The 26,747-nt window shown below is 37.7% G+C and overlaps 2 protein-coding genes across 7 annotated transcripts in view; both read right to left on the bottom strand.

Annotated features, from left to right (window-relative positions):
* Nucleotides 1-12,858, bottom strand: part of LOC115631009 (polypeptide N-acetylgalactosaminyltransferase 5) — a 33,623-nt gene extending 20,765 nt beyond the window's left edge. For all 4 annotated transcript variants that reach the window (XM_030527612.1, XM_030527613.1, XM_030527614.1 and 1 more), the window contains exon 1: nt 12,326-12,858. The gene's annotated coding sequence lies outside the window, so the exon portion shown is untranslated. The remainder of the gene's footprint in view (nt 1-12,325) is intronic.
* A 797-nt stretch (nt 12,859-13,655) lies between these two features.
* Nucleotides 13,656-26,414, bottom strand: LOC115631051 (protein Hook homolog 1). Of its 3 annotated transcripts, XM_030527683.1 has the most exons (7): nt 26,290-26,414; nt 22,739-23,329; nt 17,140-17,483; nt 16,150-17,053; nt 15,924-16,022; nt 15,067-15,159; nt 13,656-14,179 (listed from the first exon to the last, which is right to left on the bottom strand). In XM_030527683.1, exons 2-7 carry the CDS (start codon nt 23,315-23,317, stop codon nt 13,976-13,978), a joined length of 2,223 nt encoding a protein of 740 aa, XP_030383543.1. In that variant the 5' UTR covers nt 23,318-23,329; nt 26,290-26,414; the 3' UTR covers nt 13,656-13,975. The 3 variants fall into 3 exon arrangements, with proteins under 3 accessions (XP_030383543.1, XP_030383544.1, XP_030383545.1); XM_030527684.1 differs by lacking the exon at nt 15,067-15,159; XM_030527685.1 differs by lacking the exons at nt 22,739-23,329; nt 26,290-26,414 and adding an exon at nt 20,636-20,767.
* Nucleotides 26,415-26,747: the final 333 nt, after the last annotated feature.

Raw genomic sequence — 26,747 nt, 5'->3', positions numbered from 1 at the left:
AGGACGAAACCATGCGGTTTGGAGTAAACAAAAAAAGCTAAAACAAAACGAGTAGATTACCAAAATAGTGCTAATACTACTCGTTTGTACTCTGTAACAGTTCAACTATAATATATGAGTGGTTAGATGTTACGAACACACATAACTGGCAAATTTAGTTACGAAATTGTAATAAACAAACACGTTTTTGGTACTAAGAGGGATCACGGAACTAATCGTTTATATGACATCTAGATGACATACATACTATAATACACCGATGTTAACGAAACTTTAGTTTATAGTGAGGAAATATTAAAAACGTATGTATACTTAATTTAGTTGTTATATTGTTATTTGTAAAAAGGCTTTGATTACTTAGAGTGCCTTTTCCACCGATCATTCCTATGGTAGCTATATAAAATAATTAGGCTACATATGGCTTGTGATAAATTTGATCTGTGTACGGTTTTATGTCCCTAGCTTTTGCGGTTAAAAATCTGTCGTGGTTCATACAGACGGACAGACGGTAAAAATAGCAGATGAAGAACTCAACATCAATTCGTCGCGTCAAGCTGATTATACATACTCGTACTTCTTCTGTTTGTTACATACAGTCACACTGCTTTGTGTACGCTTTCACCATTTGGATATAGGGTATAAAAAAATATGCCAAGCTGCGAGCGTTTGCATAGCAATTGCTCATTTGCAGCAGCCTGCAAGACAAAATACCAACAAAAGTTTATGCTCATTTACTACTTTTTGTTGTTGGTGCTGCACTTTTTGTGGTGATATTTAAAACGCTTAAATCGGCGACACCGCAGCCAAGCCAGTTTTGTTTTGTTAAATACGATTTGAAACTTTTCACGGCACACTCCGTAATGAAAAGGCAAAAAGGCACAAAACTTTCTGAGGTTTGACATTTGGTTGCGGTCGTGGCGTTTTACGAGCCTGTAACGTTACCATATAGCCATATTTGTAGCACATCCGCCAACGGGGCTGATGGTTGCCATGCCAGTCTGGTCCGTGCCCGCATCATTAACTTTTTCATGCTCATTATTATTATGGCACACCTGCACACCCACATACCTACTTAGAAGCAGATAAGTGCCAGTGTGTACGACCTCAGTACATGCGCTTCCTCTTATCACGAACTCCAAGAAAACAATCTTACACTCAGCATTCCACGAACCCAATTTAAGATTAAAATGAAATTAAAGCGCATAGTTAAGCTATCTATTGTTTTTTAGATATTTTTTATTGTGTCTGAACATCTAGCTTTTCGCGCTTTTTCCATTAAAATTAGTTCTAAAATGAAGACGCAAGAACTGTGATTCCATAAACTGGTTGTATTACCTCTATTAATACGCAGAAATTATTGAATCTTGCAGTTAATATAGCTAAAGCTTAAGTGCAAGTGAGATCATTTTATGCTTTAAAAGATAATGAAAATCAAGGCAAAAGTAAAATTGTAAACGTCAGTTTTTTTAAGACACCATGTAGATGCTTTGAAACCTCAACCATCTAGTGTGATTGTCTTTTCTATTTTATAACAGTCTTAAATTGAAGAATCTTTTGCATTTTTATGATAATGCTGGCAGACATCAAGTTTCGTTTTTATTTGGCGTGTTCTCATTGTCGAGGGGAAATCAGCTCTTACGAGTGCAAATGTTTCAAAAGTGTTTCGAAAGCAATTATTCACTCACCACACTCAATTGGAATTCAGAGCAGTTTAGCTTTCTAATTTGCAAGCAATATGTACAAAAATCCGTTCGAAATGAGGTCATAAGAAATATCTAAATATACTCCAGAATACGTAAATAAGCAAATATTTCCTAAGTATGGCAAAAATAAATTACTGATAAAAACGGCAGCACATTTAGACAAATTTAGATTCGCAACTTGATGCAAATGAGGGCTGATAATATAGTCATAAGAGAGGTAATATAGTCATTTCGATCAATGGGTCTTTCGGAAAGCAGAAGAGTTGAAATCTCCCAACCTTGATATACACACATTTAAGTGCTTATCTATAAATACATTATTTTACAATATTGTATTTTAAGATTTCCTTCTAAATTTAAACTTTAAAAGTTTATTTCGGTATTTCTTCATTTGAAATGTATTATTTACGTTTTACAAATTGGTTCCGCAATCTGTTTGAAAAATAATAAATGCGATAAGAAGAGTAGAGCTATTTCCAGTAAGCTTTTAAATATATATATTTATGCGATAGCCCTGAACGTATGACCGAATTGTGAGAGGGGGCGTTGTCACGCCCAGCTTCCTGTTGGCGCCCACTGAGAGCGCCCGCCATTAAAACGTTATTTCCTTATTATTGCCTTAACTGAATCGGTTTCCTTGTGCCATTGCCTGTACTACTTTTATCGCACTTCACAAACACAACCACACTCTCACACACACACACACACACACAGACATGCACACTAGCTCGCACAGTTCACACACACACACACTTGGGCGAGGGAAAAGTGCCTAATGCCATAGGGGACAATTGTTGGTGGTGGGCGGGGAGGGGGGGCACGCAACATGTGACTTACCGCCATTTCGGCGTGTTGAGTTCTCGTGGCTGTGGCACAATGGAATACATTTCTATGGCATTAATCTCAAGCAGTTCCAAGCTTCCACACATACAAGTAATCCCACTCCGCACTTGTTTGTCTTGTCGGCAAGATTGCCTTTGCATGCCTCTCTGTGTGGATATATGCATATACTTGTATATAATATGTATGTATGTGTGTATTACTACATATGTATATGGGGTGTTCTCTCTACTGGAAGCTGAGCTTACCATTGACCTGCAGTTCACCGTCGCACAAGAATGGTGCACAGAGAGAAAACTGAACACTATTTGCTCAACGTAGAAGCAATCAGATATGAAATATCCTTAAAGGGATACAGAAAATATATCCAAGGTAACAGATTTTTAACTTTGTATTTTGTTGTTTCTATAAAGGTTACCTTTTTGCAGCCAAAGGTAAACCACCAAATTGGTTAGACCAGACCCACGTAATGACTTTTATTGACGGAAAATCATACAAAAATGTACAACAAAGGTGACTCTCTCCCTCTCTCTCTCTCAATCTCAATCTCTGTTGATAGAACAAACGAGGGAACAAAAAGAATTCGGGTAATTCAAAAGAAACCGAATCACTAATGTAATTAGGAACCAAACAAAAGAAGGTTATTGTTCCGTGCAGATATCTTAGCCTGATATTCCTGAAAAGTGGTCATCGGGCGCATTTTGTTGGGATAACTAAAATGTTCCACATAAGTATAAAAACTATATAGCTTCGCAATGAAACTTAAATTTGATTTATAAGTTGGCTTCATTAATAAAATTTGTAAATATAGAAAAAGAAATAATATTTAACTTATGAATGGAACATAAGCATTAATTAAATAAGCTCTATTAATGCTTATTTTTGATGAAACAAAACTTTATAAAAAAAAACCAGTCAGAAGCTGTTGAATATATTAAAGAATTAACATTTCTCACAAGATTCTTAAAATGAAATCAAGAAAGAAACATCCGGAAACAAAATGAGACAAAAATTAATTGAAAAAAAAAGTTTCCGGATAGTGGAGGCACACAAACGTGTAGAAAGCAACATTATTTGTGCACTAACTAATTAATAAGATAATACTGTATTCACTATGAATAAGCACTTTGTAAACATGAACTCTGCTAGCATTTTTGAATAATTAATATAAATAAATCAAATAATCACTTGAAACAATCAATTTTAAACAACAAAGAAATTCAACAAAACACACATACACATACTTATACTTGTGAGTGTATAAAAAATGTTGTTAAGCTTTTGCTGCAATGTACAAACATTGAGACTGGAATCTGGGGTCTGGGGTCTGGGGCTGACCCTTACAAGCCGATTCGGTGTGTAGTTCGTGAGAGCGCGTGTGGCAAGCCGCCGACACTAACGATGTGGTGGACTGATGTTTGGGACTGAACGCCTGCACCACTCACTGGACGAGTAACCACCACCGGGCAGTAATAAAGTAAACTTGCAAACAAAAAACTTTCTGTAGCGGGCAGAGTATTTTGATTTTATAATAAAGCCCCCGAACACACGACGCGGCACGCGTAACTCGGGAAGGGGAGGGGAGGATCCGGTCGGCTCGGTTGGGGCGGTTGGGATGAGTTGCGCTCCATATTATGTAAATTACATGGACTGGCGTCTATCGATGGCCACTTTAATGCGATTACTTGACCATATGCCGCATAAAAAAGCTAATCGTTTGCATAACACGAGTTGTTGAGCTGTAAAGTTTGAAGAGTGATGGGATTTATAGGGCAAGTGGAAGAATTTTAAAGCGCGCGCAGAAAGAATTGTTCACTAAAATAGTGCACTACAAATTTTCTCAGATTAAGTTTTAAGAGTTTTTGAACAGCCACTAGAATAATTAGTGCCTGAAAAAGCGCTTTTAAATGAGTAAAAAAAAAGCACACACACCTGGCCAGATTAAAAACTTGCGGCGAAAGCAGCTTTTTCCAGCCAACAATTTTGTGTCGAAAGAATTAACTCTGCAACTTCTGTTGCTATAAAATTGCTGGTAGTTGGAAAAATAAGCTTTTAAGCATTTCATTTATAATTGTTCAGCATACTTTAAACAGTGCGTTTAAAGCGATACAGAATTGAACATTATTTTCTGAACCTTGACATTTGATTCAATGATCTACAACAATTATTTTGTGGACCTCAACTCCAGTTCCAGTAACGATCAAAAGAATGTGCAATAAGCGATGCAAGAGGCATATTTTAGATACGTAATATAATATAAATTCCATGATCGAAGAACTGTGAGTTTGGTGTACATATATCTAAATATATTTTTAAGTTACATAAAAATGTATAAATGCAATAAATTAATGGAATTTCATTCGTATTTTTACATTTACTTTCAATTTTCCATAAATTTCTTGGCAAATAAATATTCAGTTTCTACAATATTTATGTTAAAATTTAAAAGAAACTTACCATAAGGCAACTACACTTAGATCTTATATAAAGCAGCCGTTCAAACAATCATAACCTGTGCATTATTTACTTTTATTATAATTTTTGATTGGCGTATTCAGTTGAAATTAGAAACCATGGACTGCCGCCTACAGTGATTTTCAAGTATTGTCTTTAGCTATGGTTAGGGGGTTAACAGGAAATCAATTGAAAGTTTTTTCTTAAACGCCCATCACACAATTGATTGAGGGTTTCCAATTTCTGATTCATTATAATTCTCATAATGAATCTTCTTGGACCAGCAATTTGCTTAGCGATGTCTTGCAGTTGTGGCAACTATTGGCGCGGAAAGAAACGCCGCGCAGGTAACTACCGGAAAAGTACACGACACGCCGTCTGATAACAACAGACGCAATCGCAAACGCAATTACGACAATGAAACGATGACAACTATTTACCGAACATAATTTTGCACTCAATACCTATTTGCTTGGAGAGTCAAGTGGGTCTGTCGTCGTCGTCATTGGCATCGTCATGTTGCCTGTTGGTTCCGGCTCACTGCCAAGAGCCAGGTATGATTTACTTCGATTGTGGGCGGGCGCCGGGGCTGACTATCTTCTTTTGGCCCATTTAATAATGTGGCTTTCGTGTGTCGAGCAGGTGTAGTAGCTGTGCGTCTCTACAGACATTAAATTGATTATATTTTTTGCCGTTTTTTTTTTTTTTGTAGTTTGTTTGCCTTCTGTCTGTCTAGCATTCAAAAAGCGAATGCCGCCAGGCTGCACTCAAGCTAATTGCCAAGTCACTCAAGAAAGCTGTGAAAGCCGTGACTTTTAATTACTCAGATCGATATTGGCATTGCAACATGGTGTCTCTGGCGGTGTAACTGTAAATTAATTGCGTCATTTAACTATTACGTAATTGAATATCGTTCAAAAGTAATTATGCAAGTTGTCTTGTTTGAACGCTGCTTAGAATTTAACTTCTTGGCTTGACATAAATTTTTTATAGACTGTATTTACAAATATATTTCAAGAAGTCTAATGTTATCTCTAAAATAAATAGCTGTCTTTAAAACATTTGTACATATTATATGAAGTGGTTATCAACGTCCTGGGTGCAGCTCCCCAGGGACTAGCCGGATACTACAACCTCATCATAAAAGAAATAATTAATCGTCCAGTTTATTTAACAAATTTAATGATTGTCCACGATGGATAGTTTTAAATAAGAACGCTGTTCTTATACAACTAAGTTTCCTAAAGCTTTGAATGTTTATTTCAGGTAGCTTGAATATATATCTAGATTATGGCGCTGACAATTTTAGAATTGATCTTCAGCACTATTTATTGGCTACCCCTACTACTGAGTGGCTGCGATTTGTATTTTAAGTGATTTAAAGCTAGAACTAAATCAAACGCTCAAATTTCTCAAACTGTGGCAAGTATTTTATTGTAATAGTTTCCCAAAGCTACCACAGTTGACAGCTCAAGTAATTTATCAACTTTAAAGCTATATTTCTTATATATAGACAGAGTAATGGATAATTGTGCTTTACTGCTTGGCCATTTTTATTTGTGGAACATGTGTGTGTGTGTGTGTGTGTGTTATCATTTGTTTATAATTAATGGCATTCGGTTGGTGGCTCTTGCAGCAACAATAACACCAACAATAGCAACACTAGTAGCAGCAGCAGCCTTGGAAAAATATGCTGCGCTTGCTGATTCAGCTGTTTTTGTTGTTGTTGTAGTTGTTATTGGAGTTGGCGTTGGCGTTGGCGTTGGCGGTTGCCAGTGCTGGCAGTGTTGGCGGCTTTGTCAAAAGCTCGACCCTGGCTGGCAGCATGGCTCATAAATTTGTTGCTGCTTTCTTGCAATATGAATTATATGCACCAGAAATGAATTAAGCTTGTAATGGTGTGTGCGTGTGCGTATGCGTGTGTCTGTTACTGTGTGTGAGGTAAAATTTTTAATTTATGCTCATAAATAATATCAAAACCATTTTCATTAGACAAATTTAAAAGCAAACTCATGCTGGGCTGCCTGCCAGCCACCACCACCCAACTAACGAAACAATTAAGAACACGGCCCAGTCCAGAGGAAACGGAACAAGTTGGAAAAGTAGGGAAGCGTACAAAGGGGAAGAGGCAGAGAGAAACGAAGCCAAAGCAAAGTTGCAAAAGTAAATGTTGGCATAGAAAATTTGTATGTGGCTGGCTGTGTGTGTGTTTTTCCTTAGATGCGTAAGCAAAAATTGCCCGTCTATGATGACAAAGGTAAAAAGGCGGGCAACAACAACAACAACACCAGCAACAGCAATAATAATTCAAAACTAGCGCAACAACAATAACAATAAACGAAATGCGTTGCAAGAGTGGGCTGATTGTGAAACCTAAGTATGCGCTAAAAATAAAAATATTTAAGAAACACTTTTTTTAATTCTTCTTTTTTTTGGCACTGAAAGAGTCAGAGAGCCCTGGTTGGTTTGGTTGGTCTTACAAGCCTCAAGTGGCAGCGACTGCGACAGCGGCAGTGGCAATGGCACATGCCGCGTAAACATTTTCAAGTATAAAATGTTTAAATAAAAGAAATTGGGGGGCGATTGACACACCGACACACACATACACTTATACACACACACACACACACACATACATACTTTCAAACTGAATCTTTGGGTTGAAAGCTGAGCAAATAAGGCGCTGTTGAAAACAGTTACGCCAACAACAGCAATGCTGCCAAACCAGACACCGAACCAGCTCAAGAAATAAGGCCAATGATGCTTGTAATTGTAGCCAAGTCAACTGTAGGTGGGGGGAGGAGGAGCTGGCCATAGCGATGCCAAGGCAACAACTCTGTGCGTATTATGGCAGGAGACCTCTCCTCCACTACCGACGAGTATGCTGGCAATCGTTTAAAAGTCATTAACGTTTTATGTTCAGCGCCACAAAAGATGCGATAGGGCCAAGTGCCCAGCAATACTGCAGTTGCCAGAGTCAATCAAACACACACACATCATACATTAAAATGAATTCGATGAGGCAGACACTGGTGGCCGTGAGTGGCACAAACAAGTGCAACAACAGCAGGCCGCAGAAAGAGTAAACTTACAAAGCAACAACAACAACAACTGGGCAAATGTGGCAACTTGGCAACACCGAAGCGTTCAAATGCTCTTCAAAAATGTTTACAGCATCTCAACAAATTCTTTCTACTAAAAGTAATTTAAAGGCACTGCAGATTATGAAAAATATTATTTAAAAACAAAAACTATAAATAGCTTATTTGTTTACGATATCTTCACACACACTAAGGTGATGCTTTCTATGACAGCTATACGAACAGGTTAAGTAGACCTAATTCTTTTTTTACACGCTAGATTGGTTCCAGAAAAAGTCGTGTAAAAAAACCGTGTACAAAAAATACCTTGAGCATACAAATGTTATTTTAAATCGTGCTAAATTGAATAATGGGGTGTAAGCATACAATATAACATTTTTCATTTTCAAACCGCGTTAAATCAAAACCGTGTAAAAGCAGAAACTGGCGCGTCTCTCTGCTCTTTCACCCTTCCAATACATAGTGTAGGAATATAGTTAAAATTTGCATGTTTTAAGCAACCAATCAAAGAATGGATCCTCATTTGAAAACAATTATTGTAACTTAATTTAATTTAACGCTTCTACAATTATTTAATTATAAATATTATAATTTCAATTACTAATATGAAAAGAGAATTGGGGTCACTTATATGATAAGGCATGACCTTAGGGTCATATTGAGGTTTAACCAGACTTGAGATTAATGCATTTCTATCCCCAAATTCTTATCAATTTCCCAATAATTTTATTGTTCGTATTGAACTCAAGTTTCTCCCGAATGTTTTCCAACGTTTTCTTTACAGTTTTTACTTTTCTTAAAGACAAGCAATTATATCCTTAATAGAAGCGGAAGGAAAATGTTTTGTAGTTTCCTTCTTTGCGATACACATGCGAATCATATTTAATATAAGAAATTTATTTTAGCAATTAAACTAAAAACACAATACTTTTCCGCACTTCTTATACAGCGCACTTAAAAGCAGCAAATGTACGTACATATTATTTAATCACAATAATTTTTTTGCAATAAAAACTATATAAAAGACACAGGTCTTCTCTTACCGAAAAAACTAACAAGTGATTCAATCATATCGTATAAAATTTATGTCTGTCTGTCGTCATATACGTGCAATCCACTGGACTGAACTTTATGATTTTTTTGCAGCTTTATAAATATAAAAAACAGTCTGTTTCGACTGACTGATTGATGAGTAAGCGGAAATTTGAACATGGGTTTCCTTCTATATGCACTAGTGCTCCAAATGGGCCTAATTGAGGCTCAAAGATGGTATCGACTGCCACTGGAGTGGTGGAGTGGACAACTATATAATAAAATACATTCTGAACAAGAGCTATTTGGCATTTAGCCGCAACTAATTCACTTAGTATATTGAAAAATCTCAGCGAAGCAAATTGTTGGCTTTCAACACTGTTTCGTGTTGAGTGAATTCTTTGATAATAGCTCGATCCTGTGTCGAGACCGAAACAAGCCCACTATGGGGAAATCTACCCAGCATCATCATCAGCATTAGCTGTAGATACATACTTCCATATATACGCGTGTGTATCGGGTATGGGTCGGGTATGGGTGTGTATGTGAGAGTGAGCTGTTTGGCTTAGTGTTGCTTAGGGGAATTGCGCGTTGATAGCTTTCTCTGGCAGTCGACAACTTTGGCCATTACTAGAGAGTACATCTGCACTGCGATCTCTGCATATTAAAAGTGGTTGGCTGACTGGCTGGCTAGCTGGCTGACTTGCTGGTGGGTTATTTGGGCAAGGAAGACTGTTTCTTTTTATTGCCCGGCCAACTTTTACAGCTTCATTTGCTTTACAACAACGACAGCAACTGCTGTACAGTGCTGACAATTTAGCTATTTTTCCGCCATTTCTGGAGGTTCTAATATGGCTGGCGAAATTCGTAGCGTTTTTTGTAAGTTATTGTAAGTTACACATCGAATATGGATCAGACAAGCATAGAATTTGAACAGAAAAGTGAAAGATTATTACTGTGAATTGTATTTGGAGCTAAATAGGAGAAGAAAACATGAAAGCCAGACAATTTAATAAAAATAATATAAAGTAAAATAAAAAATAGAAAAAATGCTATGTTATCTAGAAACGAAGCCCATTTGTTGGTGCAATTTTATTTGAAATTAAAAGAAAACGTAATAAAAGATGAGAAAACATGGAAGCCAGACAATTTAATAAAAATAAAGTAAAATAGAAAAAAATGTTATGTTATCTAGAAACGAAATCCATTTGTTCAAGCAATTTTATTTTGTACAATATTATTTTTTTTGTACAATTCATTATATTTCTTTAGCTTTTTCTAGCTTGTTTTCATTCCTTTTCTGACAGTCAAGAACTGACAGCACTGATACGATTGAGACAGCCGTATAGCCATATAGGCAGTGGACAGAAGTGCGGGCGCTGGGCGCCATAATGTTGTGGGTTTTCAGCAAATTAGCAGCAATGAAGTGCAATGCAATCACTGACCCTGACTGCAACTGCCAGGGTCGGTCGTTCGGTCGTTTGGTCGTTTGGTCGGTCAAGTACGCGGCCGCTTGTGTTTAAGTACGTGGCGTTGGCACGCCAGGCGTGACAGTGGCAATGCATTTCGTTCCACTGTGCGACGTCAGCAGAGTGATAAAAAGCGCATTGGCCACTACCGTCGTCAGTAAATGGGAACTAAAGATAAAAGACAAAATTGCAACAACAACAATAGCAACAGCACTGCATATTTGTACGAGTACGTACGATCATGCGAAAAATAATAGGGACACTTGCATTAAACAAGTTGAAGTCCATTACCTTCATTGCTGGAATGTCAAGGCAGTAAATCAACATTATCAGCTGAACGTTATGATTATCATACTGTGAAGTGAATAGTGCTGGCTTTAGGTATTCAGATATTTATATGCTTTTAATGTATTCTATACGTCCCGAAAAGGACTGGAATGCATTAAAATTTGTGAGAAAGAATAGGTATCTACCACAGAGGCTAAAAAACGATATCTTTCCATTTCAATGAGTGCTACAAAAAATAAACTGAACCACACTAAATAGACACCAAACAATGATTCTCAGGTAACAAATGGAGCTCATTAAAGTGTACCTTAGTCCAATTTCGCAAAATTTTAATTAGGCTTTAAGAAATAAATATGATTTTTTACTCGGAAAACATTTCTATATTAAAGAAAGCTCTTTAAATAATTTTAAATGATATATTTATAATTTCTAAATACCTAATACTAATCAAATAAAAGAACAACTTGTTTAAAGAAAGAAAATTTTCGAAACTTAATTTTTTTTATCTATCTATCTCCACAGAGGCTAAAAAACGATATCTTTCCATTTCAATGAGTGCTACAAAAAATAAACTGAACCACACTAAATAGACACCAAACAATGATTCTCAGGTAACAAATGGAGCCCATTAAAGTGTACCTTAGTCCAATTTCGCAAAATTTTAATTAGGCTTTAAGAAATAAATATGATTTTTTACTCGGAAAACATTTCTATATTAAAGAAAGCTCTTTAAATAATTTTAAATAATATATTTATAATGTCTAAATACCTAATACTAATTAAATAAAAGAACAACTTGTTTAAAGAAAGAAAATTTTCGAAACTTAATTTTTTTTAAACAAAGATACATGTTCCTTTTTAGACTTTAGAAGATGTTTGGTGATTCGATCTGTACGTTTATGCAAAGGGATATCAACACATCTACTCTCAAACACCCGCATAACATTATTATTCCTATTAAGCTTTTGGGCATACTAAAGCTAATCAATTTAACATATGTATGTATGTGCATACTATAGCTTCGAGTTTCCTGCGAATATTCAGTTATTATAAAAGGCCGTCCTTATTATTCTTCACCTGACTGTGTATGTAATTACATATATGTATGTATGTACATAAGTGTAAGTATTATATAGAGAAGAAGATGCTGCAGCAGCAGCGTCGGAACGTCTCCAAAAGATTTATAGAAGAACCGGTTTAATTGACGCTGAAGCCGCAAAGCGCAAAACGAAAGCCGGACGCTGCAGTTGCCGCAACACGTCAAATCCCCAATAAGAATCAAGTTCAAGTAAGCGCCGCTATTTCTACACACATACTATATGTGCATATGTATGTATGTTTGTATCAATGTTTGTGTGATTGTATGTATGTATGGCCCCTACAATTTTTCGGCAAGTTGAAAGGCGGCTAAGAAGTTAAAATAGGATATGCAGCTTACCCAAGCGTCTCTCTGTGGTTGGAATTCCTGTGAAGCGCACACAGAATATATTCTGTAGAGGGCACAGGATTATCGCTGTTGGCGCAAATATTTTAATTGACAATAACAACAACAATAAAAGCGACCAGCGCCGCCTCAAAATCAAAGCTAAAAACTGAACACGTTCTCATATCTCTTCACTTTGCTTTTTTTGCTAATGTGTGTGTGTGTGTGGTTTTTATTTGTTGTTGCTTTTTTAGCCTATGTGGGCGACCCGGTTTATTTACACATATTATGTGCTATTTATTCATTACGAGCATTGCCGCGACCGCGCCTGCTGCTGCACTTTCCTACTAACAATGTGTACGTAGGGAGGACAAATGGATGCGTACAAATGTTAGAATGGGCGTATTTTTTTAATTATTTGTGGGTATGGACTGCATGGATGTTGATGTATTTCCTTTGAGCGGCAAAATGATCAAATTTGTTATTGCATGTTTTAATTACTCACTGCACACTTTCTTTATACACTTTACACACACTACACTTGCGCACAGAAACACGACAAACACTCACGTCGCGCAGCAAACAAAACCACAAGAAAACTGATGATGTCTACTTGATGACGATGACATTACGAATCCGATATATGCAGTGCATCGTACAATATCGAATACAACGCACAATACATGGCAGCGAGTTGTATAACAGCCAGCATGGCAACGATAAGAAAACAAAATATCGCGCTGCCAACCCGCTTGGTTATTTTAAATCGTCTCTAACGTCTTTCGCCATGCAGAAATACTTAGCATGAACATAATTTAAACAAGTTTAAAAGCTCAAATAGCAAGCAAGCTCAGAAGTCTAGAGTCATTATTCAAATTTGTACTAAACATAAAACATAAAACAAATACATAATCGAGTTTGTCGGCTTTTCAGTTAAGTTAATCATTGAACGTAAACTAAAGAAAGGTGTTTTAGATTCCAATATTGTGGCAGCACATTAAGAAATATTTAAGTAGCCGCTTCTTTCAATGAAAACAAATAGTCTTAAACCACATACTAGTGATCAGTTTTCTTTATCAGTGAGCAAGGGAAACATTTAACGAATTCATATTAAGCCCTTCATAATATATACAAGAAAACCACGATTTTTTCAGGCCCATCCCAATTTTAAAGCAAAGATTTATTTCCGCTTCACCGTTGAAAACAAAGACTCTTCTTCACTACGTACATTTTTATTTATTTGCTATTAAAATTACACTTGAATCACGACCAAAGTTATGTCCATTTCGATATTCTTACAAACATACACAACTGGCAAATAAAAATATATAATTTTCCTGTTGTTTTTTCCTTTTCATTTCTCATTTTTGTTAATATTTATAGTGGACGTATGCAATTTGTTGACCAAAACATACACAAGCGTATAACTAAATAACTTATGCGGTTTTTTTACACGTTTTTTTTTTTTTTTGTCATCGAAATCGAAAACGAAATCGCGCCTTAATTCACCAACTTTATTTTAAGAACTTTAAAATAAAATTGTAAAGAAATTCGTCAATGCAGGAGAACACAAAACAATGAATTTAGCAAAACTAAAACCGAATCGTGCAACTCGCTGTAATCGTATTTATATAGTTTATATAACTTATGCTTAATTAAAACCACTTATTTTGGCGATCGCGCCTGACTGATCTTCAGCTTCTCGGCCTCTGTGAACTCCAAAATGCTCTCAATGGCCTGCAGATGACCCTGCGAGTTCTCCTTGTCCGTTAGGAAATAGTAGACGGCGCTCTTAAGGAACTGCAGCGTCACTTCCGGATCAACATGGGTGCGATTCTTCTGGGCCTCCAGTAAACGACGATAGATGGTCTATGGAGCGTTAAGTATTTTTTAGCAGTATTGTGGGATTAGTGTGGATGTGGAAAAAGAAAGTGCAAATGCAAATAGTTTGAGATTAGAACTCAGCATATAGAGAGAAATTATTATTTAGTTGGGGTTAGTTGGGGGTTCTCTTATAGAAAATATAAATGAATTATAAGTAGTTATATAAATATGTTTGAACCATTGGTGCTATGCCATATGAACATTTAGTAATGTATAATATGTACGATAATGTAACATTGAGTATAAAGGGGAATGTTTTACTTGAACGGATCTTATGTATATGGAGGTAGTTGGAAAAATATCGATATGAACACATGCTACGTATACTATATACATATATATGTTAAAGGTATGTATTTAGCTTTACATGTGTTTGGGTGCCCGAGCAGACCGATGGTTAACTAAGGTCTATAGCCTTCATGTTTTGGTGTATATTTGTTGGTTACTCGATTATATATGTATGTAGGACTACTAGTATACAAATTTTACTTGAAGAGTTCAGGTAAATGTAAATGTAAACATACCTTGAAGCACTCGGTTGACAAAACAACAAGATGTGATCACAAAAAAAATGAAGTATATGTAGCTTTTGATTTGAAAATAGTCTTGATAAATAAACTCTGGAAAAAACGACCACCACAACCACTTTCAAGTCCATGATGAAATGACAGCGCAAATGTTGGTGAGATGTTTGGGTTGGGTTTGGGAGCATGAGAAACCAAAGGTTCAACAGCCAATGTTTAAGAACCAAAAATAATATTAAATTAACCGAAAAACCGAAAATATTTCAAATTTTGTTAGAGAAAAAATTCAGTAATAAAAATATTTTTATTTTAGTTTTTTTTGGGTATAATTTTACGGATATTACAAACCTTACGCGCGCCAAGTACCCACAAAGAAATCGCCTCCTTTGCAGTAAGGAGGGCATGATTACTGCCGCACTCTCTCATTCTACACTCTGCTGCCTACAAAAATACGTTGTTTGATTGTTTGTTATACCACAAAAGAATACAGAGAATATTCGTTGAAGGATTGCCAAAAAATAATCATATAATAATAGTAGTATTAATCATAATTTTACTGCAGCATGTGATTGTTGAGGCACTTCTAGAAAATTACTACGATATGAAAAACATTATTGATTAGTATTTAACATGCTGATAAAACACGATTAGTTAACGCGAAATAATAACAAAAAAGTTGGCATGCTTGAAATTAACGGTACTTGGTAACCATGCACTCCTCTACGTGACTGTACTTTTCTACTTAAAACTACGAATGAAACGCAACGCAACGAAATGAAATGGAATGAAACGAACAAATCAAACACAAAACGATTGTATGCATTTCAAATTAAACGTGAATTTTAATTTGCTCAAGTAATTATTGTTGTTGTTGTTGTAAAATTATTTATGCAGAGACACTTAGAAACTTAAAATGATAACTCTGTGGCGCGCATTTCAATTAATTGCAGCTTTTCCAGACCGGCAAAGGCGCCCTATTGAAATGTCGCGCACAAAGAGAGCGAGAAAGAGTGTATACTGCGAAAGCCCACGTAAAACAAATGTGTCTCTATGAATTATCAATATCTATATATATATATATGCATGTATATATGTATATGTGTGAGTGTTTTTGTGTCGTTGTATTGGGCGCCTCACGATGCAACAAAATGCAGCACACAAAACAAAATCGAAAACAATATGAGAAATATATTGAAGAATCTTACACGTATGTTCTCCAACTCATCCTGGGTGCTCTGCAGCTGATGCAGCAGCTCGGTAATGGAGACTTTGCTGTCCGGCTGGCGATGGGCCAGTTCGAGCGCCTGTTATGCGAAACATTGTGAAATGAAACACTCAGAATGGCATGTGGGGAAGCCAGAGCTGCGCGCGTGACATAACATGCGTGAAGAACATGCACAATCACGCGCACAGCTCTGCTGGCAACTGTACCTGGTCGGCGCGTGTTAGCCGCTCCGCCTCCTGTCCCTGCTGATACATGTGCAAGTACATCTTGTTCTGTTTCTCCTCGTGCTCAACGAGTCGACGCTGCAGGTCCTCGAGCTGTTTTTCCAGCTCCCGTATGCGTTCCTTGGCATGTTCGTAGTCCGGCACAATGTCCGCGTATCGAGTGTTGCATTCGGCCAGTTTTTGCAGCAGTGCCTCAACCTTGTCGTTGTGCGATCGCTTCAAGTCGCTGGCAGCACTGTCCTGGGTGCGAATCAGTTCCTCGATGCGCTGCTCGTACATGCGTATTAGCTCCTGGCGCTGCAGTTCGTAGTTCTCCAGGCTGTTGGCGCCAGTCTCGCCGCCGTCGGCCGCGTCTGGCGTGGCGCTGGCGCAAGCATCGGCATCGTGCTGCGTCTGCGAGTCCTTCGAGTGCACCGAAGAGGTCGTCAGATCCTCAAAGTGTCCCGAATCGGCGTACGAGCTTTGCATCTCCGCTGACATCTGCAGTTGCTGCTGCTGCTGTTGCTGGTGCTGCTGACGAACCAAATGTCTTGGACTGCACTTGGCATTGACCTCGTCCACCATGTCGACGATGGGGGAAACATCCTGCGATGTTTTCAGCTCCGCTTCGCGCACCGTGACCGCATCCGAGGAGGCGGAACGTTCCTCCGGCGAACTGAGCGACGCCTTGAACAGACGCAGCTCCACAACCTCGCGGGTTAGACGCAAAATCTCCGTATCCTTTTGCTCCAAGTCCTGGCGCGCTATGCACAGCAGCTCCTTCAGTCGTCTGATCTGTCGCTGCGCCCGTTGCGTAGGCGTCAGATAGTCCGCCCCCACCTGTCCGGCATAATTCGAGCAGTGCACCACGTACTTCATTTTACGGCCACTGAACGTGGTGCCATTCCTGCAAACAAAAAGGAAACCAAGTCACAATATGCTCTGGCCCAATAATATCTGGATTGTTGAGGACATCCATGGACAACTACTCACCTGGCCACATAGGGATGCTCACACGACATGGTCGAACGGCCCGAAGTTGTGGTCGCAAACGAATACATCGAGTCTAGATCATCATCCAGATAGGTACTTGGCGAATCGGGCGTTACTGGCGGCGTCTTAGGCGAGATTCTCGTTTCGGGCACCGTGGAGAGTTTCGTTGTGGGCGTGGTCGCCTGATGCTTGCCGCAATGCGCCTGTCGCACGCAACTATGTGGTATGCTACTTCCCGGCGTCCCCGATCTCAACGGTGTCTTCGGTGTTTTCGGGGTCTTGACAGCGTTACCATTGCCCGTTGCCACCTCCTTGCTGTTACAGTCGCCGTTCAAATTCAATGACTGCGGGTTAGAAAACTCAGCCGATTAGTCCCAGCAATCTTTTAAGACGCACTGCGTGCGCGTGAAACTGAATGCTGAATGCTTTCCCCGTAGCAGCCGCTGCCCATCTGACCGTCTATCTACCTCTTGTCTTGGCTGTCTTGGCAGTCTTGGCTTTTGAGCAAATCTCTCAATTTGGCTTTAGCTGTGGCTGTGGCTGTGGCTATTTTCTAATTTCTTGCCTTCGCATGTTGCGTTGCTCAGTCGTGCATGGCTTGAAAATTTGCAAAACATGGCGTGAAATGCACGGCGCTGTCATGTGAAGCTTCCAGTAAGGGAGGAGGGTATCAGCGGGGCTGGGAAGTTCACCGCAACGCCCCAAAACCAATTTGTTGCTTTACATTTTACAAAACATTTTGAACAGCGGCAATCGGTACTTTCATTGCTGGTTACTTACTATATATGTAGTTAGTCGCTCGTCCGTCTGTCTGTTAGCATTTTTGTGGTCAATTAACCGCTCATTAGTAGCGAAGGGGGTATTTATGTAGTTTTCCGCTAGCCCTGCACCATTTCCATCCATGCTTTCTGACTGACTGCCACACTACTGAGTGCCTTAATGACTATGAAGGCTTATGTGCAAATTAGATTGAAGAGTTTAAAAAAAAGAGTTTCAATTTCAACTAATACTGAAAGTCAAATTTACAGAGTCCTTGCCAATCTCCAGAAAAAGGATATAGGCCGTATCTTCCAACCAATTGCAACAGGCAAGATTTAATTTCCAGACTGTTTATTATTTTTGTTTTCTGAACCCCATAGCTTAACAGAGCCTGTATTTTACTATTCGGTCTATTGATGGTTAGGTTTTCTATCACAATAGGAAAAGTTTTCTTTCTTTTACTTTCAGAAATCCCAAGCATTTCTAATAATATTTACTAAACTTTATGAATGAAAAGTAATCTTAAAGTGGGAAAAAGGTCTTGCAAACCAGAAGCTCGTTTAACAAAATACCTTGATCCCTGTCTGAAGATTCTGTCTAAAGCTTGTGATTTCTTTTCCATACGTATTGCTTTCAAGCTAATGAAGAACTCATAAATAATTAGTTAGCTTTTTAGTGAAGTATATTTCGAGGACTGCGGATAGAAAAACCAATCAAAGAAACGCGCCTCTTTTAGGAAGGAATTACAGTAGGCAACAGGTTTCTTAGAATGGAAGCTAGCTCCGATGGCAATAAATTTGGAGAAGATCTGAGTGGTTCGCCACGTCAAGATTTAATTGCAACATTTTGATCTACAAGTACTTGTATGTTCCATTTTATAGTAAGGTTGTTAATGTACTAAATATTTTGGATTTAGCAGAAACGCTAGCTTTCTTCCTGTTTCAGCTCCTATCATAGAATATCCATTTTGTATCACAATTAGAGCAAAACAATGACCCTAGTAGGTTCGACAACCCCTCTAGCCTAACCCAACCCATACTCGTATGCACATCGTTCAACCAGCTGCTATTTACTGTCAACTTCTGCTCCAAATGTGAATTGATTTGGAATGACTGCCCCACAGCATAGGCCAGTAAGTCGTTGACCCCTCCCTTCTCCCTTCTCCCTCGCCCCTTTCTCCTTCATTCTGCTGCTGACAAAAATTCATGTAAAGCTAAAAGCTAAAAAAAAGCAAAGCAAAATGAGAAAAGCGCTGTAGACAGAAATCAGGTTACCACAAAGTCTGGCAAAAGCCCTAGTGGCTTCGCGTACAGCACGTTCGTCATATTTCATAATCGTTAATGGGTTTCTTACTCTACTTAATTGTTCAAGTACTGGGAAATGGTTAATAATGTTTCTAGAAATTTTACCATACAACGAGCTTTACGCACGAATGCGTCGCCAGAGGCCAGTCGGACAAATAGAATAGAATACCGAGACTACCTGAAGTGTCTGCCAACTAGGCTAATATATGTACGAGCATGTGTGTGTGATTGTTGTTGTTGCTGTTGTTATTGTTGTGGCAGCTAACAAGCAACCTCTTGGCACGTTACGCACTTGAAACAAACTCAAGCCCCGACCTACCAACTCAATTGTGCTTAATAACAATTTTAAGTCAACGCTGGTCGAGCACGTCTAACAATAGATTGCAACTAACAGCGAGGGTGGCTCACTAAATCCACAAAACTGATCTTCAACTATACTTTTTACAAAATTATAAAATTATTCCGCGTACATTTTGGAAGTTGCAGAGCAAATAGTGGTTTTCTACAGGAAATACGGCCTCGAAAAAGACGAAGACTTTGTAGTCGGTTGTTAATAATCGTGGCAAAGTTTTACATTGGAAGCTGGATGCCCTTTTCATCATAAGGAAGGGGACACAATTAGTACAAATTATGGGTTAAGTGGGCTTAAGAAAAAACAGGCATGTGAAGGGTTTCCTCTTTAAAAAATATTAATTATAATAATACTTGTATAAAGAAAATATGCTCAAGAAACAAAGAGAATGAATGTGAAAACAAGTTTTTTTCATGTTTAATAGAGACTTCTTCAACCGCCCTCGCAGCTACCTGTCTATAAAGCAAGCCAAGCTCATCATTTGAGCCACAATGTGCATAATGCGCTGCTTTGATGACCAAGAACAAAAATCAATACAATATTATGCGAAAATTATTCAGTAGTCAGGTGTGTAAAAAGAATGCATTTTGGCGCTGCAAATGCACGTCGCCAAATGGCCGAAATGGCCAAGTTGGCTGTTGGCCAAGTTAGTAGTCAGTGTTGACTATTATAGCCAGATACCGTTTGTCGCAGCCATTTGACAAATTGCCTACTTTTCAGGGTCGCTGGCAATATACCTCAATATTTCTAAGAATAAGTTTTACTTTTAGAAAAATTACTTAACAGTAAAAGCTATGCTCCAAGGCTTTTAGAAAAACTGCTTTCTAACATTTTTTATAAAAATTTGACGCTTTCTGTGCAGTTATGTTATTTCAGTGATGGTTTCCTTGAATTGATTTTCATTTTGTATGTTGCCTTCCCCAGTTATTCCAACATTTGCGCCAATTGGACACGTTTGTTCAATTATAAACAAATAGCAATTTAAAATCAATAACTATGATTTATGCATAAAACGGAAAGGCCAACGAACTGCCAATAGGCCGTCAATTACGGCTTAGACCAGACAGCCCCCCGTAATTACCATTTATGAGTAAGATAGAGCCGCTGAGCACAAAGGGGCTCCAATTATGGCCCACTTTTCTGCCATGTGAAGACAATAACGCGACACTTAAAGTAAATAAAACACACAATGCACCGATTTCTTGAAACAATAACAATGCTGATTACGACGACCCGGAGCAGAAGCAGACGCGTCGAGCATGAAAAATCAACTGAAGAGCCAATCGCTTGGCCAGCAAGAAAGAAGATACCAAAAAGAAAAGAAGAGGCCACAACAGCAGCGACACACACACACACACACACATGCACACAAAATCATAAATACATAAATAAATGCACAGCAAGACACAACGGAACGGAACACGGGAGAGGATGTCAATATTTGCAAAAGCTGCACTGCGCACTTGCATTTCCTTGCCCTAAGCCGCATGGGCGTAGCGAAGAGGGATTTTACAAGCCCGAATCCCGCACCACAATAAAATGCGAACAAAATACAAATATTCTTGCCCTTCAAACTAAAACGTCACTACTCTCTTCTCACTTCTTAATTTATTTATTTTGTGCTGCTATGAAAAAATATTTAGAATGTAAAAAGCTACATTCAAGATTATTGAAATTTCCCGATATGTACTCGTATATGGCTTAATAAAAATTTGAAACTATCAATACAAATATTTATGTTTTATGTTTTCTATATTCAATATAGATAGATATAGAAACTCTTCCCTTGTTGCGCTAATTATCTCAGTATTTTTTAAAAATGTTCATTACTTTTAAATTAGGATATCCAAGCAACCATCGGTAGATGCCGTAGGAATATTAGTTTATTTTCAATATCTTTTAAATATGTATAAGCAAGCAAAACAAATAAAATGGCGGCAAGTACTTCATCTTCATACAATAAAGTACCTTAACTGATTCCTATGAAATGCACGAACCCCCTAAGTGAGTTACTGGCTACGTCCATGCAAGAATGCCGCCCACCCTTAAAAGGAGCCACCACGACGCCATCCATCAGCTGTCTTTATCGTGGTACATTGTGGAATGGAACGAGTGAAAGACGGAAGCTAAGCAGCTGCTGCTGTGGGGGTGCTGTTGTTGTAAATCTGTACGTATGTTGTGGGAAACGGTAAAAAAAAAAAAACTGTTGGCATTATGCAAACGCTCAGTGTTTCATAGTCATAAAAAATAAATAGAAACTGCCTTTTGTTTTCCATGAACAATTAAACAAACCATCCAAACTTATTCAAACGGTGGGGCAACTGCGGGTACCAAATGCGGTTTCGCAGCTGAGAAATTACAGCTTTTTAAACAATTTATGTTTCTACTCTTTACTTGTGAGTTATTCAAATTTATTTGAATATGTAAATATCTGGAAATTCAAAGACTTTCTTCTCACCAATATTTTTTATGAATATTTCAAGAATTTAAGAGGTAATTTTGTTATTATTTGAAAGAAATATATATAAATATGTTCCTTATAATCTTTAAGTGAAATTGTACTTCTAAAAAATAATTAATTATGTATTTTTTCAATTTCTGAATGCAAATGCAATAAAAACTTGTTGATTTTTTGTTTTGTAAATTTCCACACTCAAAGCCTTCTTTAGCACCAGATCCTTTTTAAAAAAGTACATGAATTGAACCGTTTTAAAATAAAGTATAAATTACTTAAAAATAGAACAATATTTTGTCACCAAAAAATACATATTCTTCGGCTACAAAAAACTGAAAACAATAATTGTTATAGCCTGTACCCAAAGGGTAAAGGGCTATACTCATTTTTTTAAGGCTTCCTGATTAGCACGACTCTAAGATCATAATTCAAGAAACATAACCCACTATTTTAGTTCTAAGCTGAGTAAACTATGGATTTGATTATAGGGGACTTTTAGTTAATGACGTTTTCAACCCATTGATAATTTTAAAGCCAAACAAAGGTAACTCTTAGTGGTAAGTACAGGGCCCGCCTTGTGCACAGTTTCGTAATAATTTGTGTATGTTCTGCAAAACTAAACCATTTACAAGGCATCTACATACGGCATTACGTGACTCCTTGGGGGTGTATTTTGTGTTTGTGTTAGGTCAGCGGCATGTTTTGAAAATCGATAACGACAGGGCTTACCATATTACGCGACTTGGCGGCCATATTTTCCTCGACATCCGGTTCAACTGCTGTCTGTAAGTCCTTTAACTCTGCCAGGCCTAGGTGTTGAGTGGCGCTGCATAATGCATGCACCTCCTCCCTCGACTCCGATGACTGCGTTTCCGACGTTTTGTGGCCTAAATTGCTGAAGCTGCGATTACGCGTCAATTTGAAAACACTGGGCCGCGAGGCGAACGTTGAGCTCAGTGCGAGCTTGCTGCGAGAACTGAAGCCGCCGGCAGGGCCAAAGTTGTTGTGGACGCCACTGACAAGGTAACTGTTGTTGATTGGGAATGGCTGGGCTTTTGTGCCGCGTACGCGCATCGACGCCGAACGCTGGAATGGAACCTCTGCGACGGCAGGATGTGGTATGCGTGTGGGAAGCACTGTTGGTGGCGTGGGCGTCGATGCTGTGGAGGTTGTGGATGTTGTGGATGTTGTGGACTGCGTCTGATTGACCGACATAAGCGTCGTCATTGATGTTTCCTGTTCGCGTTGCTTCGCAATTGATGACGTATCAGCAACAATGGCGTTATCCTCGCCGCTCACTGACGTCATGGCCCAACGTGACTGAAAGTAAAACGCAAATTAGAGCGAAAACGAAAGCAAAACCACACAAAACATATTTATACAAACAATTTTCGCATGACTGAATAGAATCTTTATGGTTTTGAATCGTTTAATTGGATAGCTTACAAATTTGATTGGTTCGGTCTAAACTCTAATCGGTATTCTATAATAATGTGCCTATTTAAACTAATACTGTTGAATTGTTGTTAATACTATTTGTTTTAAAATGTACTAACCATGTCATATATGTACTTCAAAATTCGTGGAAGAGTGGCTTAAGATATAGGAATTTATTGCTATTCCAGCTCCTACAGAAAATCTATAGAATGCTGTTAGTATGCAAGTTTTTAACAAAAATTCAATAATATTAAAAACTTAGAAGAAGTGTAATATAACTGGAAATAAGTAGTGAAGAAAATAATGCTGTTTTTTTAAGTAATAATAATAGTTAATAATTGCAAGTACTACTTCGAGTATTCGTTGTTAGTACAACGATTTAAATTTTCGCAATACTACTAGAGCCATTTACTATAAATTATTCAAATTGCGATCGTTTGTGCACTTTCGAAATGAAAATAAAGCAATTTCATAATTGAATGCTGAACATAAATGCTTAATTATTGCAAAAACACAGCATCGGGGGCCTCTTAAAATAATTAAAACTTTCTTCAGCCTAACAAATTGCTTCGTAAAATTGCCTCGGCTTTTGTTTATTAGCTCCAATGAGCACTCGCAATGTTTCAAAATTCATTGCATGCCGCCGTTCATTGGCGTTGCATATTGCAGATATCTGCAATCGTATATATGTATGTGTGGATGTATGTTGTCGTACATACTTATATCTGAACAGATTTTATTACCTGACTAGCTGGCTGGCTGGCTGGCTGCCTTTTATTTCTTTGCGGTGGTTGTGCAGCGCTAATGAAAAGTGAAATTAAAACTGCTGCTGCATGAGCTTTGCAATTACGAAATACTCGTAAAGGGTGCTTTAAACAATATATTTCACTATCTGATATGATGTCGCTTAAGTGACCGACTCTTTTCAATCAAGTATCCCATAACGAATAATTGAAAGGCTTTTACTATTTCAATTTTTAAAACCAGAATAATAGATGTAATTAATTGTCAAGAAAAAAAGTAGAAAATAAATTCTTAGTTTCTGAATTTAGTTTTGTAAATTTTCATTTGAATTCTTTTTAGCAAATGAGCCTCAGATGCTGAATATTGGCATTTTTTTAGTGGAGCCATTGAAATAAAATATTTTAATAACTTCAAGTGTATAGTTAATTGAAAAAGGCACCCTTTATGTGCTGCGAGATCTTTGTCAAGCGCCTTGGCGCCGACATGTTGCGGTGTGCTTGGGAATGGTATATCTGATATTTTATTCTACTTAAAAGATATACACAGCTGTGCATATATATACTATACATTGTATACACACTTGTATAGCTATGGTACACTTGCATTTGACACTCTCTTGGTTCATTGTTACAATTTGGAAAAAGTAGGAAAACTCTTTCTGACTGAGGAGAGGAGAGCAATTTATTGATGAAATTGAAAGATAAAATCATTAATGTTTCGAAAAAGGCAGCTTAAAATTGCTTAAGAAACTAATATTTAAATACCAATAGCTGATTAAATCTCATTTAAAAGAACTCCTTTTAATAAACTTATTTATAAAAATTACTTTTAGAAATGAAATAAAAATACAACCCTCCTTCGCTCTTCTCATGCTAAGCATTTAAGCGAAGACACTTTATGCGCCAATAGGGGACTTAATTATTAAATTAAATAGACAGCTCTCCTCCGCGCTTCTCACATGTTACACTTAACCGGAGGCACTCTAAGTAACTATAGCAGCCCTTTACCAAAAACATTTAGGAACCATTGCCTCATCTGAGCAAATTAATTATTAAAATAACAGCCGACCTCCTTCATATTGTACACTGAACCATAAACGAGATTTTCACTATTCAATAAGCAGCAATAAACTAACTGTATTTAATTTAAGTAAAGTGGGCGAAACCACAAGCCAGTGTCTTCCTGCAGCTAAACTAAATCTTAGTTTAAATAAAACCTTTTACCCGGCATAACAATAACACCTCTGTGTAATTAAAAGGAGTCACCAATCGCACGGTCTCTTTTCAAAGAATAAGTGATTGAACCTTTACTAAATTATATATAAAAGGGTTGTCCCAAAACAAACAAAGAGAAAACCTATTTGGTTTGGTTCTGGCTTGGATAGGGGCTCCACTATTATCTCTGCGCCTCTCTTCGAGCCAAATTGGAGCGACTGTCATGACTATTTTATTTTAAAAGGCATTTCCGCTCGTTTCTTTTGGAATACGGCCACCAATCAACTAATCGTGCATAGTTTGGTCCACAAAAGGTCAATTTCACAGCCGAACAAACGTGTTTTACACACATATATATATTGCATTTCAATTCATTTTTCACGTGTACGCTTTGTCGCATTTTCCAACAACATGCCATTAGCAAGATTTTATGGTTGTTAACTAAAAAATAACAACTGTTTGGTGTTTTTGGTCGGGAAGGTCAATGACGTGATGAACAATTATTTTTACAGATTTTTTATTGCCAACACTGTCTACATAAATGTGTTTCACTTCTTTGAACATTACCACTCGGCATATTCACATTTATTTATTTAATCGCGTTGCTACACACGTTTTTAAAAAATAAAAATTAGTTTTCTGGCCTTACTCCCACCAAATGCCGTCAACAAATAGAATATTAAAAGTTGTCCGCCTACCGTTCTCACTCTCTCGGCTGCCGCTCTATTTGCTTTATCAACACAAAAATAACAAATTGTAGCAAACGTTGTTGTTGCTATTGTGGTGATAAGACTACAAAAATTGACAGCACATTGCTTTTATTTAGACGGAAAAAATTCACAACCAATTCTGCAAAAAATTGAATTTTACAAAATTTATACATACATGCAAAAAACTCGAAATGAATTTTTACAACTTCAGCATTAAACGAAGCGAAGCCTATTAACTAATGAGCTTGAATGGTTAAACCAGAAATATGATAAATAACAACGCGCGCGTGTGGATTGAACGACAAAATGCAACTGAAAACGCCGACAGTAAGCCAACGGAAAATGTACAAGTAGTTGAAGATGAAAACTTTAATGTAACAAAAGTAACAAGCGAGTGAGTGGAAAAGACCGACGGCGACGCAAGTGTTGCAATCAAAAGGTGTACCTCTCGGCCGCTTGGCATTTAATTTTGTTTTATTTTGTGGGCTGGGAGTTCGCGGCATTTGAATGCGCCACTTTTGGTGTTGGGCGAAAGGTAAAAAAAAGGAATGCAATTAATAAGCGCACCAAATGAAGACAAAGACGGTTATTGCATTGTGGCTTCTTTAATTGTGGACGACCCCATTACATTAC

The sequence above is a fragment of the Scaptodrosophila lebanonensis genome, unplaced genomic scaffold, assembly GCF_003285725.1.
Source record: "Scaptodrosophila lebanonensis strain 11010-0011.00,11010-0021.00 unplaced genomic scaffold, SlebRS2 tig00001412-arrow-pilon, whole genome shotgun sequence".
Taxonomy (NCBI): Eukaryota; Metazoa; Arthropoda; class Insecta; order Diptera; family Drosophilidae; genus Scaptodrosophila; species Scaptodrosophila lebanonensis.
The sequence above is the reverse complement of the archived record's forward strand: the minus strand, read 5'-3'. Positions and strand labels throughout refer to the sequence as shown.